This window comes from Mesoplodon mirus (assembly GCF_964341445.2).
Source record: "Mesoplodon mirus genome assembly, chromosome: 3".
In the NCBI taxonomy this organism is placed as follows: domain Eukaryota; kingdom Metazoa; phylum Chordata; class Mammalia; order Artiodactyla; family Ziphiidae; genus Mesoplodon; species Mesoplodon mirus.
Genome location: NC_138978.1, coordinates 172,435,867 through 172,456,014, shown reverse-complemented (window position 1 = coordinate 172,456,014; position 20,148 = coordinate 172,435,867). Strand labels below are relative to the sequence as shown.

The 20,148-nt window shown below is 37.7% G+C and overlaps 1 protein-coding gene across 2 annotated transcripts in view; it reads right to left on the bottom strand.

The window, feature by feature from the left end:
- Window positions 1-20,148, bottom strand: part of NME7 (NME/NM23 family member 7) — a 263,616-nt gene that overhangs the window by 49,428 nt on the left and 194,040 nt on the right. For both annotated transcript variants that reach the window (XM_082612065.1, XM_082612066.1), the window contains one exon: window positions 7,623-7,730. In XM_082612065.1, the coding sequence (XP_082468191.1) occupies window positions 7,623-7,730 (108 nt within the window). The remainder of the gene's footprint in view (window positions 1-7,622; window positions 7,731-20,148) is intronic.

Here is a 20,148-nt window from a genome sequence, read left to right as displayed (position 1 = left end):
AAAAATCTATGAGAGGTCCAGGCCCTCAAGGCACTTACACAACCAGCAGTGTGCAAAGACATGACTTAGTTCCTGGCACAACTGTGAACCACATGCCCAAGCTAATTTGTGAGTGCAGATGTGAAGGATCTGAGAACTGTTTTCAGCTGTGAGAGACCCAGGGCCTCTGTCCTTGTTAGCCTTAGCATGAATCAATGTTCACATGTACACACACATGTACCCCAGGCCTCTAGTTACTCCTGGAGGGGCATTTTGGCAGCCTCAACATTGAGCCTTTCCCCAAGAAACCCAGGTCCTCAACCAAGTCATGGCTGCCTTCTTCCCGAGAAGCCAAAGATGTCCCCAATCAGAGACTGGGACTCCCTTGGGAGTGTAATAACCCTTGGCTGCAGCTGAATCCGTTGACAGAGGCTACAGATCCCCTCAAATTTCAGAGGTTGTTCCTATTTCCAATTCTCACTGAATCTTCCAAGCAAAATAATCCCTTTGCTGGCTTGCCCACAGGGTCTAGGTTTCCCTCAAAAGCAGAATCATGACCAACTTTTTCCAAAAAGTCTGAAAGGCCGTGGTTTCCAAATGCTAGTTTAATTGTTAGCTATATCAAAATCACCTGCAACATTAAAAACTACAGATACAGGAAGCTCATCCAAGACCTACTTAACCCAAAACTTTCTATGATGGAGCTCCAGGCTCATGTAGTTTTAAAAATTCTGCAGGTGATACTGATGCATGCCATCAGCTGGGAACCACTGCACTAGGGCAGTGGTTCTCAAACATTAGGGGCATCAGAATCAAAATACAGATTCCTGGGCTCGACTCCCAGAATTTCTGAGTCCATAGCTCTATGGTGGGGCCAGAGAATTTCATTCCCACCAAGTTCTCAGCTGATGCAGATGCTACTGATCAGGGGAGGAGCTTGAGAACGACCCGAACTAGGGAAGGGCAGGGGCCAACTCTACCAGAAAGCCGGTCCCTGGCTAAATACCCCTGTTACCCTGTTGACCTCCTATGGCAGATACTGCTCGTCACCTCCCCACTGCTCGTTCTCCCTTTCTGAATTCTAGTAGAAACTTGGTTTCGCTGGAGGTACTAATGACTCTCAACTAACAGAACTCCATTTACCAGCTTCCCTTGAAAAAGGGGGTGCTTGTAGAACTAAATTCCAGCCAATAAATCACAAGCAGAAGTTGTTGGCTGGGGCTTCTGGAAAAGCTTTTTAAAGTGGGTGGGGAGGAGGGTGCTGGCTGAGCTGGCACTTTCCACCTTTTGCCCCCTGCTCTTCCCCTTTTTCAAGCCTGGAACACAGAAGTGAGAACTGTAGTTCTCACAACCATCCTGGAATATATTATACAAAGAATCTGGGAAGTTCCCCCACTATTTAATACATTAATATTTCTGCAGCAGTGTGAACAGTCACATTAAATGGGTTATATAAAAATTATGTATGTGGGTTCTGCATTCATGGGCACAAAGGGTGGATTATACTATGCCATTTTACGTAAGGACTTGAGCATCCACAGATTTTGGTATCCTGGAAACAATCCCCTGTGGATACCGAGGGAGGATCAGGTTAGGCTTTGCCCTCAAACGTATGAAAAAACTGGTTTCCAGAAATTTTAGCATCACAAGGATGGCAGTCTCTGTACCACCATCTTCACTTGGAGATAGGAGTTAATCTAGTCTCCTTCTCCTTGGATGTGTTAATCCTTCACATCCAGTCAGTCTCTGGGGCTGTCACGTCTATCCCCCTAAAAGTCTTTTGACACTTCCTGCTTGTGGCTATCCATACTGTCATAGCCGTTCAGACTACCAGAATCTTTCCCTGAATTATCTTAACAGCCTTCTCCCTGGTCTGTCTCCCTCCCAACCCCGCTTTGATTTGCTCTCCACACTGCAGCCAGAGTGACGCCTATAACATAGGGATGATTGCACTAACCCCCTGTGTAAAACATTTCTATTGCCCTCTGGATAAAGTTCAGACATCTTAATATGACTTTACAAGGCCCTTGCTGGTTTTTCAACCCTTATCTCTTGTCATTTTCCATGTCAAGGTCAAACAAAGCCCCTGCCTTACTAAACTATTTTTAGATCTCTAAGAGAAAGCTATTTGCTCTTGTCCTTGTACAAGTTGTTCCCTCTTGGACAATGTACTAGTAAAAATCATAACTCTTCGTTCAACACAGAAACTAAAACTAAAGATAAATTATGAGTATTGGTGTTCAGAGGCCTACACCAACCACAGCCAAGAAATCCAGGCCTGTCCAATCATCTTATAAACTATACACCTATGTTTATTTCTGGTAAATGCTTGATTCTTTTTTTTCTAGAGTGTACCAGAACAAGAATCAATGCGGAAATAATTACATATCCAAATTCAGACTTGTTTTGATTGACTAGTCATACATACAATTAAATATTTTATATATTTCCTAAATTTTTATTTTACAACCACAGAAGTGATATAACCAAGTTATAGAACATTTGGAAAAGAAAAACAGAGGAAAGACCCATATTTTCATCATTCTAGAAAACAATTATTATGATTATTATCCCCTAGAAGGTGAGCTCCATAAAGGCAAGAGCTACGCATACCCTGTTTATTGCTATGTCCCCAGTGCTGTTTTTAGTTTTTAAAAAATGTAAATATCTGGATGAATGACTGATGAATCTGGATGAATGACCAATGCATCATTTTGGTGTACAGAATTCAAAATCCAAACATACTTGAATTTTCTACCATATACCTATTAGGCAACTTTGAGAATTTCAATTACAGTACATGTAAAGTGTTGAAGATAATTAGAGAAAGTCCTGGGAACAGACTACAGAAGTGAAATGAAAGGCAGAGGAATATATATTTTTTTTCAATAAAGCTTTGGGAGAGATAAAGAAAGCAAGGAGAAAGTAAAACTGCCCCTCAGAAGTATCATCAGTGACATGGGTGAGAGGAGGACTAATGCTGAAGGGGATAGAGGGGAGGAAGACACAATGTGGAGTCACAACATCAAAAAGGCATCACGCATTTTCATGGACAACGGAAAGCCAACAAATGACTTTACATAAAGAATATATGCCATACAATAAAATAAATATGTTAGTATCTTGTTAGAACTGTAGGTGCAAGCCATCTAGAAAAGTTTCTGATGAGCAAAGGAATGAATGAATCAATTAAATTAGAATCTCTACTTATTATCTTCAAAGGTGTCAGGGTCACGAAAGTCGAGGAAAATCTGAAGAACTGCTCTAGATTGTAAAAAAGTAAGGGGAAAACTAAATGCAATGCATGATTCTGACCTGAACCCTTTTGCTATTAAAGATCCATTGGTTATTGACTGGCAAAACTTGAATGGAGTTTGAAGATTCAATAGTGGTAATGTATCAACATTCATTTCCTAATTTAGATGCTTGTGATGTGGTTATGTAGGAAAATGTCCCTTTATGTTAAAAATACACACTAAAGTACTCAGAAAAATGGGACATTATGTTGACAACTTAATCCCAGACATTTATTTTTTTAAAGTTTTGTATACTAAGCTTGAAATTACTTTTTAAAAAAAAATTAGGATCTTTAAAGGTGGGTCTGGACATCAGTATTTTAAAAACTGTTCGGGTGATTCTAACATGCAACCAAGGCTAGAAACCACTGCTACAGAGTCTTCATTAAAGAAGACTTTCACCTTAAAGAAAAAAGTTTACATACTTTTGTACTGAGTACATGAACTACAATTTATTTAACCAAACTCTTCTGTCTTTTCCTTCAAAAATGACTTATTAAAGAGTTTTTATATGTTTTAGAGTCATTAAAGAGTTTTAATGACTTATTAAAGAGTTTTTATAGGCCAGGCAAGACAGAATCTCTTCCCTATGAGCACTAAGTCTCATGGAGAAATATCTACAAGCAAACAAAATGTGCTGTAATAATAATAATAATATAACTGTTATCATTTGTTCAGCAATTACTGTGTGCTAGACACTATGCCATCTGAAAGGTCAGGCACCGCTATCATCTTCCTTTTACAGAATGAGGAATCCTAGGCACAATGAAATAAGTAACTCACCCTGGAGTACAGATCTATGTTGACTCTTGACTACACTACTGTATTAGAGGAAAGCAAAGTGCTATGAAAACACAGAGATGAACCTCCGATGCAGACTATGGGTGTCACGGAAGCCTAATCAGAGGAAACAACATCAGATATATCTTTAGACATGCACCCTATTTCCAATTTTAATTACCACAAATATTTCTTAACTAAACATCTGTGCAGAAAACTTTCCACTTAGTAGTCCTGCTGCTATTCCTACTCCTTTGGTGAGATTCTAAGAATTCTGGGACAACGTGTACGGAAAAACCCCATGGCTTTCAATATCTGCTGCCACATAGTTGTCACCAGCAATATGAGGGTATCTATTTTACTGTAACCTTACCAGAAGTGGGCACTGATACTTTAAAAATTCTTTTCCATTAGTGGAAAACGAATATTTCTTTATTACAAGTTAAGCTAAATATTTTTTCCATTGATGCTTTCTCTAAAGCACAAATTTAAGATCTTCATAATTACTACCAATAGAGTCTCAGTGCATGTTACCAGCAAAATAACATCTTAGAATGTCTCATACTATACAGATGCTGTCATTTTTCCCTATAACCACAAAAGTGGCTGTGTCACAACAGCAGCATGTAATGAAATCAGATTTCAATATTCATGCTAAGATCCTTGACCTCTAAAACTCTGTGAGCTCATTGAGGACAGAGGAAATATCTTGGTTTTGAAATCCTATCACAATGTTAGCAAGTAAAACACATTCTATAACTGTTTGCTGTAAGAGTAAGTAAATAAAATCATGGATGGTGACAAAATATAAATGGAAACCATACTTTCTGAGCTCTACACATATGACACAAAAAACCTAGGTCAGTAAACATCACATGAGAAAAAGGAGAAGTAGGCTGCTCCCTTTTTTCCCTTCTTGCCATATAATTAGGGAACCCATGACACCAGTGTGCTGATGACAGTTCTTGTTTATACCTTTTGTCCTAACATCCTGGCTGATTAATTCTAGATTGGGCAATACATTTCATGGTCACTCTACATCTAAAGGATGTTCCTTTAATGAATAGTAGATCTAAGTACAAAGTGCTTCCCTGATCAGAGAGCTTTTCTTTGAGTCATTTTAAATTTCACTTTAAAAACCTATGAGCAGATAACTCTTTGGGCCTCATAGTGTTTTGTTTTGTTTTAATAAAATTTTACAATTTAAAGCTAAGTGATAATCTGCAAATAGTTAATCCCTAACAGAACATCCCTTGATGGTATCAGCACTCTTAATTCCATTTTATTGATAAGAGAAGGGAGGCATGGAAAGTGACTTATTTCAGGGCACATCAAGTATGAATCATCAGCAAGGTGAAAGGAGGCTATTGGAGCTCCAACTTCCATTTTTTGATTAGTTCTCTGAACCACACAGGCATTAATTTGCAATTAAATCTCCTGTGCAGTTTGGTTAGAAAGATTTTAATCATTTAGTTAATGGCTCTGTAAACTGCAGGCAGTAATAATCTATTTCAAATTGTATGAGCAAAATCACAGGCATACCTTCAGTAACATTTTTTAATGGGCATAAAATTCACGGTTAATAATTGTTCAATTTCACTGAACAACAACAGTCTGAATTCAAGCCTCACCTATAGGTCCTAAGTTATCAGAAGGTAAAGGGAATATTTATAAAATAGGTTAAAGTATAAAGTAAATATTTAATCCTTTGTGTAATAAAAATAAAATTTGTTACATTTTTATGTTTCAGAAGTATGCATGTCTACATTTCATACTACGGCGCAGTTTGGATAAGATTTTAGCAGATTAACATCTTGGATTATAACAGAAAATCTTAATGGAGCTAGCAAAGTCACTCTTTATAGCAACTAAAACAAAACTCATAGAAATAAATTTAATAGGCTATATGTCTAAGACCCATATAAAAAAAGAGGCATAAAAGAAGAGGCATACCATATATGCAGTTGGAGAACTATTATTATAGTTATGTCACACCCACATTAATTTATAAACATACTATAATGTCAGTCAAGGTTCCACTGGCATCTTGTGGGTATGGGTTAAAGCAGGGGTCCCCAACCCCTGGCCCACGGACCAGTACCTGTCCGAGGCCTGTTAGGAACCGGGCCGCACAGCAGGAGGTGAGCGGTGGGCAAGCCTGCAAAGCTTCATTAGCATTACCACCTGAACCATCGCCCCCCATCACTCGCCCTACAGCCTGAACCATCCTCCCCCTCCCCCCACAGTCCATTGGAAAATTGTCTTCCACTAAACCAGGCCCTGGTGCCAAAAAGGTTGGGGACCGCTATGTTAAAGAACTTGGTAAACTCATGTAAAGTTCATTTGGAAGAATAAATTTAAGAGAATAACCAAGAAAACTTTTTAAAAGTATAAAATACAATAATAAAAATAGTATTTTGCTGGCACAGATCAATAGAATAAAACTGAAAGTTCGAAACGGGAACAGGTGTATATAAGTTTTCAATAAATGAGAAATAACAATGAAAGAATAAAAGGATTTAATAAGCAATGTTGGGACAGCTGACTAGACCCACACCTCACACCATTCAGCAAATTAATTCCAGGCTAGTTGAATATTTCAGTGCAAGAAAATGAAAATGAAATATTGGGAAAGGCTTTAAAGATACCAAAAAAAAAAAGACTGATAGATTTGATATAAAACATATTACTCACTAAAATAAATATGTATTAAGGATATCAATCATTTTTCCATCATTCATGCTTTAATCACTTAAATTTATCAGTTGTCTTTTAATTTCATTTAGCTCCTCCTGACACAAAACTATAAGAAGTCAAACTATAAGAAGTTAAAAATACCAATCTTTTCTTTAAGGCCTCCTTCCCTTGGCTGTGAAGTGACTTTCATAATCCCAAACCACACCAATTTTTCACTTATATCTTCTTATAATTCTTTTCATTGTTTCTTATGTTAATTACACAGATGAGAAATCAAAATATGGCCTCGTCCTCTATTAACTGTTTGATTTGAGGATGTTACGTAACCTCTCTGAGTCTCAATTTCACTTTTCTGATAAAACAGACATGATAATGCCAACCTATTAGAGTTGCTGTGGAGATTTAAAAAATAATTTATATAAAGCATTTATCATATTTATTACAGAACCCGGAATATAAAAAGTCAAAATAGTCTTTGTTTTTCTAAGTTAAAATGGTAGCTATTACTTTTAATGCTATCACATTGCACAATTTCATTGATAAATCCCCATGACTAGAAACCTAAGGTAATGGTGTTTTTACCTGATTTTTAAATAAATTTCACATTATTTAATCAATGCTATAGCTTTTTACTTTTTAAGTTTTTAAACCATACTATATGACAATCAGAAAAATACCTTAGTTCTTTGAAGACTACCCCATTACTACAGCATCCTACAATTTGGTCTTTTAAAGTTGCAGTCTGAAGTTATCAGATGGCCAAAGAACATTGTAAACCAAGAGTATTAAAAGGTTCCTTACACACTAGACCTGCTGAGATTATTTATGAGTTTGAAATATAAATAGGATGCTTACCCTTCTTTATCTTACCTCTAATAGGCCATCCTCTGGTAGATCAGTACAGTGGACAGCATTCTGGATCTTAGTTTTACCAAAGATTGCTCGGAGGGTTCCAGGGCGTAAATGCCGGGCAATTTCCTATTAAATAAAGACACATTCACATACAGATTAAAGTCAGTCATGTAGTGTCAATTTTAAAAAAAATCACCAGCTTACGAAATACTTTCATTAATTATTCATTATATGTACATATATACATTGTTGGTAATGATTTTTCCTGGAAACAGGATGAATGCATGAAAACTGAGCAATGAAAATTCTCAGTTCACTCATAAAGCTTTTTCTCTGGCCCAATGTAAAGTCCACTGTAATCTATGTTGAGGGCAATAATAATTATATCTCTTTTTATCAACAGATTATGGGAATCACATAAATATGAACCCAGTTTATTATTGTGAAAGATTTGTATTTTATAAACACAATAGAGATCCTACCAATTTAATATAAAATGAACTAGTTTGATGGCACTGATTGCAAAAGACTTTTTAAAATGTTACAGTTGTATCAGTTTAGTGCTATCTCACATTTAAGGGAAAAAAATGGTTACAAATAACATAAAATTTTGGGTAAAAGAAACAAGAGGTTAAAAAAATTGAAGATGTGGGAGTATCAATGACCTACTTAATAGTCTTTGTTTTTCTAAGTTAAAAATTTTCTAAAATACTCTTTTAATTTTGAAATATACATACAAAAAAGGCATTTACTACACATATTTAAAAATAATAATGAAACAAATACCTGTGTACCCACTATTAAGCTGAATTAAAATAATATTACAATAACTTTCAAGGCCCTAGTGTGCTCCATCTTCATTCCATCCTATCCCTATCTCCACCCAGATGTTACCATTAATATCAATTTTACTTAAATATTCCCTTGTTTTACTTAGTTTTCAGGGCATTGTTTTTCATATTTGTCCATGTAAATATGTGTAACTGTAATTCATTTGTTTTTATTACCATATATATTCCAATGTATGACAGAGCATACTTTATCCATTTTCCTGATGATTGACATTCAATTAATTTCTTCTCTCTTTCCCCACCTCTCTGTCCTCCCACCTCTCTCTCTAGCTCACACATGCTCATGCTCACACTCACACACACACACACACGATCACAAACAATTCTGATACAAGCATTCTTGTACATGGTGCACATGTGCAAGAGTTTATCTGGAATCTTGGGGGCACATACATATTCAGTTTTGCTAAGTACTGTCAGACTATTTTCTTAAATGGCTGTAACAATTTGCCCTCAACCATCAATGCACAAGAATTCCCACTCTCCATATCAAAGCCAGCATTTGATAGTGGCTGACTTTTTACTTTTGCCATTAGGCAAGCGTGAAATGGTATCTCATTGTGTTAGTACGAGTTTCCTTGATAACTAAAGAAACTGAGTGTCTTTTCATATATATCCTTTTCTGTAAAATGCCTATTCTTGACTTTTTTCCATTTTTCTATTGGGTTATTCTTTTTCTTTTTGTTATTCTTAATACCTTCTGAATTCTAATTTTTTGTCAGTTATATATGATGCAAATATCTTTTCCCAATATGTACCTTGTCTTTGAGTTTTATGTTTTCTGATGACCAGAAATACTAAAATTTAATGAAATTAAATTCATCAATTTTTTCATTTACAATTTGTGCTTTTTGTTTCTTAAGGAATTATTCCCTACTCCAAGTGCATAATGATACTCATCTCTATTGTCTTCTAAAATCTTCAAAGTTTTGCCTTCCACATTAAGTTCTTGATCCACCTAGAACTGACTTTGGCTATCATGTGAGGAAGATGTCCACTTTCATTTTTCCCATATGGATATTTAATTGCCCTAGCACCATTTTTTGAGTTATTTCTCTCTTTCCCCCGTAATCTCCAATGATAGCTCTGTTATATAAAAGGTTTCCCTGGATGTATGGGTCTGTTTCTTGGTTTGCTATTTGATTCCATTGGACTTTTTGTCTATTTTTACATCTATACTGTCTTAATTATTATAACTTTATAATAAGTCTTCATCTGGTAAGGCAAGTCCCCCAGATTTTGGTTTTGAATGCACTAAGTTTGGGTTGCCTATTAGACATCCAAGTGAAGGTGTCAGATACATGATTGGCTGAGTCTAGAGTTCAGAGGAGTGTTCCACACTGCAAATAACAATTTGGGGGTCAATAGCATATATATGGTACGTAAAGTTACAGGTTAGATGAGATCATGAAGGCAGTGAGTATAGACAAAGGAGAGGAAGCACAGGGACACCATGTCATTAAAAAGTCAAGGAGATGAGGAGAGATGAACAAAGAAGACTGAGAAGGAACGGCCAGCATGGTAAGAAGAAATGCAGCAGCATCCTTTCCTAGGAGACAGTGAAGAAAAATGTCAAGGACAGAGAGTTATCAACAGTGTCAAATGTTAAGTCATATAGGGTTAGGACTTCCCTGGTGGCACAGTGGTTAGGAATCCGCCTTCCAATGCAGGGGACATAGGTTCAATCCCTGGTCCGGGAAGATCCCACATACCACAGAGCAACTAAGCCCGTGTGCTACAACTACTGAGCCTGTACTCTAGAGCCTGTGAACCACAACTACTGAGCCTGCGTGCCTACAGCCCATGCTCCACAACAAGAGAGGCCACAGCAATGAGAAGCCCACACAGCTCAACGAAGAAGAACAGCCCCCACTCGCCGCAACTAGAGAAAGCCTGCACACAGCAAGACCCAATGCAGCCAAAAAGAAAATAAATTTAAAAAAAAAAAGTCACATAGGGTTAAAGACTGAGAACTGACCACTAGACCACGTAGACCACGTGGAGTCACTGATATCCTTGACGAGAGCAGTTTCAGAGGAGTGGAGAAAAGCTAAAGACTTATTATTGTGGTTTCAAGAGAGAATGAGAGAGGAAGAACAGGCAAAAGTGAATACAGGCAACTACGTTGATGAATTTTACTGCAAAGGGGAGGAGAAAAATGGAGTAGTAACTGGAGAGAGAAGTAGAATCAAGAGAGGGTTTTTCATTAAGTGTTGGAGAGGGTGTGGAGAAAGGGAACCCTCCTGCACTGTTGGTGGGAATGTAAATTGATACAGCCACTATGGAGAACAGTATGGAAGTTCCTTAAAAAACTAAAAATAGAACTACCATATGACCCAGCAATCCCACTACCAGGCATATACCCTGAGAGAACCATAATTCAAAAAGAGTCACATACCACAATGTTCACTGCAGCTCTATTTACAATAGCCAGGACATGGAAGCAACCTAAGTGCCCATCGACAGATGAATGGATAAAGAAGATGTGGCACGTATATACAATGGAATATTACTCAGCCACAAAACGGAATGAAACTGAGTTATTTGTAATGAGGTGGATGGACCTAGAGTCTGTCATACAGAGTGAATGAAGTAAGTCAGAAAGAGAAAAACAAATACCATATGCTAATGCACATATGTGGAATATAAAAAAATGGTACTGATGAACCTAGTGGCAGGGCAGGAATAAAGACGCAGATGTAGAGCACAGACCTGAGGACACAGGGGAGGACAGGGAAGCTGGGACAAAGTGAGAGAGTAGCATTGACATATATACACTACCAAATGTAAAATAGATGGCTAGTGGGAAGCTGCTGCATAGCACAGGGAGATCAGCTTGATGCTTTGTGACCACCTAGAGGGGTGGGATAGGGAGGGTGGGAGGGTGGCTCAAGAGGGAGGGGATATGGAGATATATGTATACTTACAGCTGATTCACTTTGTTGTACAACAGAAACTAACAACACTGTAAAGCAATTATACTCCAATAAAGATATTTAAAAAAAAGAGAGGTTTTTTTTTTTTGAGGGGGAGGGGATGCTGTTTTAAAATGGGAGAAATAATAATACCTTTCCAGGCTGGTAGGAATCATCCAACGAAGGGAAAAACTGATGAAACAGAAAGGAGAAGAGAGAATTGCTGGAGTGATGGAAGCAAGTGACTAAGTAGAGGAGTTGGCCTTATATCTAAGAGTGTGGAACATTCACCCTGAGCATCAAGACAGTACATGGGCCCAGTTATAGCTATGCGGGTTTATGTAGTGGCTGGAACTTATGGAAGTTCTTTCTCTATTTTTAGCTTTTATTGAGATATGACTTACATACGATAGCATGCACAGGTTTTAAGTGCACTGCCCCATGAATTTGGTCAAATGTATATACTCAGCAACCACCATCTTAAACAAGATATAGAACATCTCTAAAGTTCCCTCTAGACTTTATTTTTTTGACTCATTCTATTTTCCAGTGAAAAAGTCAGCAAGCTTGTCATCAGCTGAGAGGAAGGATGAGGAAGAGGTTTTGGGGATCTGAGGACAGAAAAGGAGTTACGAGACATTTTAAGAGAGCAGAAGAGTGAACGGACTAGAAAAATGAATGTGACTGCTCAGCAGCACTAAGGGCCCTCTTGAGGTTAATGATCACGAAGGTAAAGGGAGATCGTTCAGGACAGCTGAGTGTTCTCCAGTCATGGGTGCAGGCAAAGGTTAGGTAGAAAGCTGAATTTAATGAGGGTTGGGGTTTTACCAAGAGAAAACAACAAAGTGAGAGAGGGGTAAGGGGGTTGGAAGTGTATGTAAGGAAACAATGATAATGATAGACAAAAAAAATTTTAATTGAGGACGAAAGTAAGTGAGGTCCTGGGGGGTGGAGGGGGGGGTTAGAGACAATGAAAAGGTAGATCAATGGATTAGAGCTCCTAGTGGGATGGGATGATTATGGAAATCGGTGTGTTATAAGAAGTGAGCTGGAAAGTTAAGAGATAGGATACTTGAAATTGGAATTACTGGAGGTGCACAGAGAGGGGGTTATAGATATTTATAATGACCAGTTTTAAGGTATAACCATGGCTGAGGTCAGGTGGAGGGCAAGAAGGTTAGAAGAAAGGAGGACAAGAGATGGAAAGGTAACGTATGGAATGGATTGCCCGTATGAATATGGAAATCACCAGAAATTATGACAGGTGTAGCGTATGGTGCAAGGATGCTGAGCAGCATTCACACCTGTGATTCCATCACTTAGGCAATTTTAAAGGCATGGGTTTATTTATTTACTTAAGTCTTACTTCCAAGGTTTCTATCAAATGTCAGTTATAAGTGTATCAAGTTTAAGAAAAACATTTTGATAAACTAGGGAATAAGGATGACCTTATATTTTATTTCATATTCATTACTTTCATTCTGTTCTCCATAATTTTCCTGGGAATGAAGTACCCAATATTAAACACCTACTCCACTTACGTGGTGGTAAGCTGCCATTCTGTGAAGAAAGATGTACTTTGTAAAATTATGAAAGGTGAATGAAAGGTGAGTACTTAGTTTCCTTTCCTTATTGTTTCAGATTAGGGGAAAAACTTTAAAGTGACTCACTTTGATTAAACTGCTTCATAAGAACTTATTCTCTACCCACTTTTATTTGGAAATCACCCTGTTCATTAAAATATTATTTTCTTGTAGGTGTCTGCTACATGCACAGCACTTGAACTCAAAAGATGTTCATGTGTGTAGGCGGTGGGTGGGTGTTGTACTGTGGTCAGAGAAGGCAGTCTCTTTGTTCTTCTTTTGAAGGAATTTGTTGAGATTTTCTTTGCATCCTAATACATAGTCAAGTATAGTGAATGTCTCATGGGTAGTGGAAAAGAATATTGTCACAGGCTGCATTTCTCCAGGAAACCAACTCTGAGGTGGAGATTTGCATGCAGGAAGTTCGTTGGGGAGTGGCTTCAGGGAAGTTTATTGTGGAGAAGTGAGGAAAACAGGATTAGGCAGAGAGAGAAGTTGAAGTTCAATGCAGTTACAACGGTTGCCCCAGATCATCCTACAAGAAGCCCTGGAGCTTCAGAGTAGTCCTCAGTTGAAGCAAAGGGGTCAGACCTTTATCTCTCTAAATTGACAAGTCACTGGACATATGACATTCCAGGGAAGGGGGCATGCCCTTGGGCAGATGACTTTCTTTGGCAGAGAGAAATTTCTGGAGAGGGACTTATTGTATTACAGTCAGCAGTCAACACTTCCAGAGCTGGGAAATGGGCATTGCAGTCCTGAAGGGCAGAGGGGAATCTGAGTGGCCCTCCACAGCATCTACTAATTACATACATACATACACACACAGACATGCACACAGGCACATGCATGTGTGATACATGCAGTATATATAGCATATATGACAAATACAGCATTGCAGACTATTGCAATCTGATTACCATTCTTTTTAGGTAACTAATTTTTTCTGGAAGGTTTTGTATTATCTCTCTATCTAGGCATTGGTCATTTACTGGTCATTCTGCTCTGTACTCAATAGTCCAATCCTATTTGAAGATACACACCTTCAGTCTGTTATTTCTTTCATTGTTTTCTCTCGTCCATTTTATTTCTTCTCTCCTTTAGCTGTTTCTATGTAATAGATATTGAAACTTCTGGTTCTATCTTCCCTCTCTCTTTTCTTTTATACTTTCCATCTAATTGTCTTTTTGTGTTATATTCTGGGAGAATTCCTCCATTTGATCTGTCACCTCACTAATTTGTTTTCAAACTAGGTCCACTGCACAATTCTACTCATTTACTGAGTATTTTTAATATTTCAAAAATTATCTTTTAAGTTTTTCATATCTATAATTATTTTTATGGATCCAGTATTCTCTTTCTGGGGATACTGACTATATTATTTTAAAGACTTTTGTTAGCTCTATTAATTTGCTTTCCTTACATACTGATTCTGTTTGTTGTGTTTGGTGTCTTCTTTATGGTATGGGTTAACTTCCAATGGTTGGTAATTCCTGGCTCTTTATCTGTGTTTGGAATTTTCTGTTTACGTCATAGAGGTCAGGGACATACTGACAGGCAGGGTATGCTGGTTGTTTTTCTTAAGGAAGTGGGGCTTCCCATTTTTTCCTGGGTGTCACTAGCTACCTACCCACCACATTGCCTCTAGCTGAAGCCCCACATTCACGGCCTTGGGCTGTAGTTAACAGCATCAGCTGTCCTCTACTCAGCATAAGCAAGCAAAGGGGAAAGGGCTGATTTATTCTGCTGCTCTTTATGCAGTCTCCTCACTCATCACCCTGCTGACGGCTCCAGGTCCCTCCTTAGCATTGCATCCACTGTGGCTGATGTGCAGCCAGACCCCCTGCCCCTTCTGAGCAATCCTCTCCTGCATGCTTTAGAATATGCTTCTCTTTATCAGTCCAATCCCACCTGCTTTTTGCCTTTCAAAGTTAATGGTCTGCTAATGGTAGGCACTCTTTCTTGTTTTCCAAAGTGGCTGGAGATTTACTCTTTAAAATAAAACAAGATAAAATAAAATATATCTCCCATAATTTCTAAGGATTGGAAAGGCAGGGAATGATGGGCACATATGGTTATCTGCCACACTGATGAAAACTCATCTTACTGACATTTCCATTTCCCCAAACTCAGTAAGTTACCTTCAATTCATATTAGCTGCTATCATTTTGTGTCTAAAAGTTGAATTCCTTCCAGAGTAATCCTTCATTTCCCACTGCTCCTATAGGAATTTATGCTCCTATTGTAACCCCTGACTTGCAATTCATATAGTTTTTCTGTGTGCCTACTTCAGTAAGTTTCCATTAGACTCTCAACCCTTTAACACAACATAAAACTTCCTTAATATTCTATGCCTTATTATGAGCACACAATAAATGTTTGCTAAATAGTTTTTGACTGACATAAAATGACAAACTTCTATTTAAGGAGCCAAGATGGAGCAGAATGAAGAATAAGGGCTGTGAAGGAAGGCTCTCTGGATTTGAATTTGGCCTCTGTCACTTACTAGTTGTGTGGTCATGCCACGTTGCTTAACCTTTCTGCCTATTGTAAGGTTTTCATTTGCAAAACAGGGATAAAAATGGGACTTAGCTAGACTTAACTATGATGTTGTTGTGAGAATTAGAGTAAGTAAAAGTATTTAGAGCAGTGTCTGTCATATGGTAAACAATCAATAGATAATGGCTATTAGTTTTATTAATGTAGCCTTAGAATTAAAAGGAAATTAAGATGAGAGTTCTTAAAGAGATAAAGAATGGTATGTTTTGATATAGTCGAAGATGATTCAACCAAACAATCATGTATCTTTTAATAAATATATAACATTTTTCAAGAATATTACTGATAGTTTTAGAATCAAGGTAAAAGTTTAAATAATCAAGTAATAAGACATTTAGATTTGATAATACTAATCTATAAACAAACCTCAGAAAATATGAAGTAGTTTTACATGTATAATGTATTTTGTTTAGGTAAATGATAATGATAAAGAATAGAACAACAAGTATTTTCTTACATCTGTTGTTAAAATTTAGGCTTTCATTTTGGATCATCTTCTTTAAAAAGGTAATACATTTATTTTGGTTTTGACCATTGTAAAATATCAAATATGCCTATATAAGTAAAAAATACTGAAATGTTTAAAGCCTAGAAAAATCCTCCATGGATCATCTCCCCTCTTCCTTTCCTGGCAGATTTTCCCTAATTATTCCCAATAGATCCATGCTGCTCTTGCTCCTTGCATTGTACGGTGAAAGTCATCCTACTATGCACAGTCCCACTCCCATAATGAAGCAGAGAGGAGTACTGGGTAAATAAAAGCAACAAAAGTACCAAAAATGCAATTTAAATTTAATATGATAAATAATTTTTTAAGTTACCACAATATTAATAAGTGAGGGGTTATGCTGAGAAAATAAGACTCTTTAAAGAGCAATAATTATTTGTACTTAAAAGGTCAGAAGCCTTTCAAACTCTACCAAATTCCTGGCATACCCATCCCCCACTACAACCTCGCCTTCTCAGTTCCGTCAAGTCAAATGCTTTGTTATTGAACAGCTCATTTTAAGTACTAAAAATTCCACTCGGGTAATCCTGTAGGGGAAGGAAGAAATCTGGCTTAGAGAATGACCTCTAAATCTAAGACATGGAGGAAAAAAATGCACTAAGTAGAATGGTAATTAGCAGGATACTGAAAACAAAGAAGAGAAAGTTTATATAGCTATTCTATTACCGTGTGCATTATAAAGAATATTATTGTTTACTGAATAATAGGTCTATCAGACCGATAAAATATGTCTGGACAAAGAAAACAAACTGCTTCCCTGGAAAGCTATTCTGTTTCAGTTCTCCATGATACAGGAGATATATGCAAGAATGAAAATGACCTTCCATTTAAGAAATGAATTAAATTTGGAAGAGATTTGTAAAATTTACTGATTATGGAAATTTGAAGAAAGACAACTTTGTGATCAACCTTAGAATATATTTATATAATGAGTGACATGTGGTACAGAATCACACCTGGTCATTAGCCTAATTTTGGGAAAATTCTAAGTAAAAGGAAAAAAAGTCTTGCCTAATCTATAGGATAACCATGTTAGCAGTGATACAGATAAGTGGATAAATCTTAACAGAGGAACTAGCATGGCTCCAGTCTTAGCAACCCTAAAGGAGCTGTGAAACAAAACAAAAAATCATGTTACAATCATTGCCTTCATTTTATGGGCAACAAGGGTAACAGAATTTAATATCAAAGGCCAATGAAGCAACCACTATAATTAAAACAGTAAACACCCATGTTTCTAGCCGTTGCTGGTACCCCTTGGCAGAGTCCTATAATATTAAAAAATACATGCTTAGTCCTCTTCTTGACTCCTCTAGTACTCCAAAAATATTTTACCAAAGCTTATGCTCCAACCATTTTTCCCAGTTACATGCAACTCTGTATTAACTAATGCAGTTACAGTTTTATATTCCTGGGAGAAGAGCAATATCAAACTAATTCACAACTAAGAGAAGATAATGAAACACTGGAAGGTATTGGAAGTAGGAAAGGAAACGAAAGAAGAGATCCAACGTCAACTTTCTCTAATTCTAAGGATCCTTCTAGAACCTACGCATAGGATTCAGAAAGAGGAACTACAAAATTGAACTCAACTACTTATGTATTAGTCTCATTGAATGAGCTGTTGAAGAATTCACAGTAAATACTCTTATCTTGTTAGCTCTGGAGACCACATGAATTATTTATATAAGGAATCATTAAAATCTGGCTTGCGAACTCTGACAAGCTTCACATCTCTCCTTTAATTAAGTAGGAATTAGCTGTAATGTAAATTTATAGAACCTGAAGAGGGTCATAATTAAATGTAATTTCAGGTGAAACATTTAGACAATTCAACCCTATCTTTTCCACTAGGTCTCAGCAGACCACATGTCATAGTAATCACTGCCTCTTAATGAGCTGTTTGCTACTGCAGTCAATAATAGGCTCTGGCTGAAATAAACTCTCATTTGACAGAGGTATTATTTTTAAATGTAAAATGATGATCCCCTGGTTCTACTCTTTTTAAATTGTTGGGCAAATCTTTTTGCTTGCTTTTTATGTGAATTACTTCGTATTTTGGCAAAACCCACAAGGACTTGCTTATGTAAGTAAAGTCTGAGAACATAAACATTAGTATAGAGGAAAATGAAATTCCTTTTTGGTAAACATTTTCCTAGTGCTTTTCTGGTTTTCCCAAACACTGCATTTTAGGAGATTTAACCTTTGAAGTACAGGCATTACCGGGAGATATTGTGGGTTTGATTCCAGACCACCACAATAGAATAAGTATCACAATAAAGCGAGTCACATGAATTTTTTGATTTCCCAGTGGATATAAAAGTTATGTTTACAATATACTGTAGTCTATTAAGTGTGCAATAGCATTATGTCTAAAAAAATGAACATAGGGCTTCCCTGGTGGCACAGTGGTTGAGAGTCCGCCTGCCGATGCAGGGGACACGGGTTCGTGCCCCGGTCCGGGAAGATCCCACATGCCGCGGAGCGGCTGGGCCCGTGAGCCATGGCCGCTGAGCCTGCGCGTCCGGAGCCTGTGCTCCGCAGCGGGAGAGGCCACAACAGTGAGAGGCCCGCATACCGCAAAAAAAAAAAAAAAAAAAAAAAGAACATACCTTAATTAAAAAATAACCTATTGCCAAAAATGCTAGCCACCATCTGAGCCTTCAGCAAGCTGTAATAGCAAAATCAAAGATCACTGGTTACAGATCACTATAACAAATGTAACAGTACTGAAACATATGAAATATTGCGAGAATTGCCAAAACGTAACAGAGAGACAAGAAGTGAGCAAATGCTATTGGAAAAATGGCGCTGTTAGACTTGCTTGTGGCAGAGTTGCCACAAACCTTCGGTTTGTTAAAACAAACAAACAACCCCCCCCACAATGTTAGTGAAGTGCAATAAAGTGAAGCACGATAAAACAAGGTATGCCTGTATAGACACATAACTACTGAGAAACTTGAGAGGTGTTCTCAGTCCCCCCCTACAAAAAAAGTGTCCTGCATGGTCTACCACACCGTGATAAAATAACTGCCGCTCAATCTTTCTCTATTCTCCTAAAGAAACGTACAGCTCAATACTCAGAAACCCCTCTAAAGGAATAAAATAATGAAATAGCTGGGACCCATTCCTGGCATCTCTAACACCCAATTCCTTGCCATATCCTGTCATTACAAATGCTGAAATATGGCCCTTATCAGTCTACTTTCTATCTTCACTCTGCCACCATATTCTCAAACCTAGACTATTGGTTCCTTCCTGGTTTATCTAGTCTCCTAGATTCCACTGCTTTTGATAAATATATTCTCCACAAAATAGTCAGGGTGGCCTTTATAAAACATAAGTTGAGTTATACCATTTTCCTACCTTACACCCTCTGATGCTTTCCTTCTTAAGAGAAAATCCAAACATTTTAACCTAAGCTATACAGTCTTGCATGATCTGATCTCTGCTTACCTCTCTACCCTCACCTGAAATGGTCTAGTCACAACAACCTCTTCCAGTTTTTCAAAGCCACCAAGCTCTTTCCTACTTCAAGCATGAAAACACATATGATTCCCTCTCAATATTCTGGCTCAGAAATTCTTCTCCCTCTTCTCAAGAAGTTTATGTTCTTTACAAATGGTTCAGAATAAACAACGTAAATCAGCTGTGGTAGATTCTGCAGAGTGGCTCTCTCCACCCTTCATTCTGTCTGCCTTCTAGTTGGAAGTTAGAAATCTAAAAACTACATTCTCCAGACACCCTTTTGGCTAGCGTTCTTGATGCAAATTATGTTCCACCAGTGAGATCTGGAAGGCAGAACTGAGCAGAGGCCATCTTTCTGCTGATGGTGCCACAGGCAGACAAGGTAGGAGACGAGTGTTTGGAGGCAGCTGTGGTAGCCAGACTCAGTGCCTGAGTCACCAGATTCTTGGGAATGAGAGTCAGTGACGGTGGCAGCAGTGGAGGCAGTAGCAGCAGCAACTTCTGGCTTCTAGAGGCAGAAATGCCCTTAAAATCAATAACTCCAACAGCAGCTCCTGACTCAGGCCTCGCAGCCCTCCTAATGACTTTGTAAACTTCTTCCCTTTATTAAATCCCTTAAAAAAAAATCCCTAGGCTGGTTTGTTTCCTGCTCTGAACTTT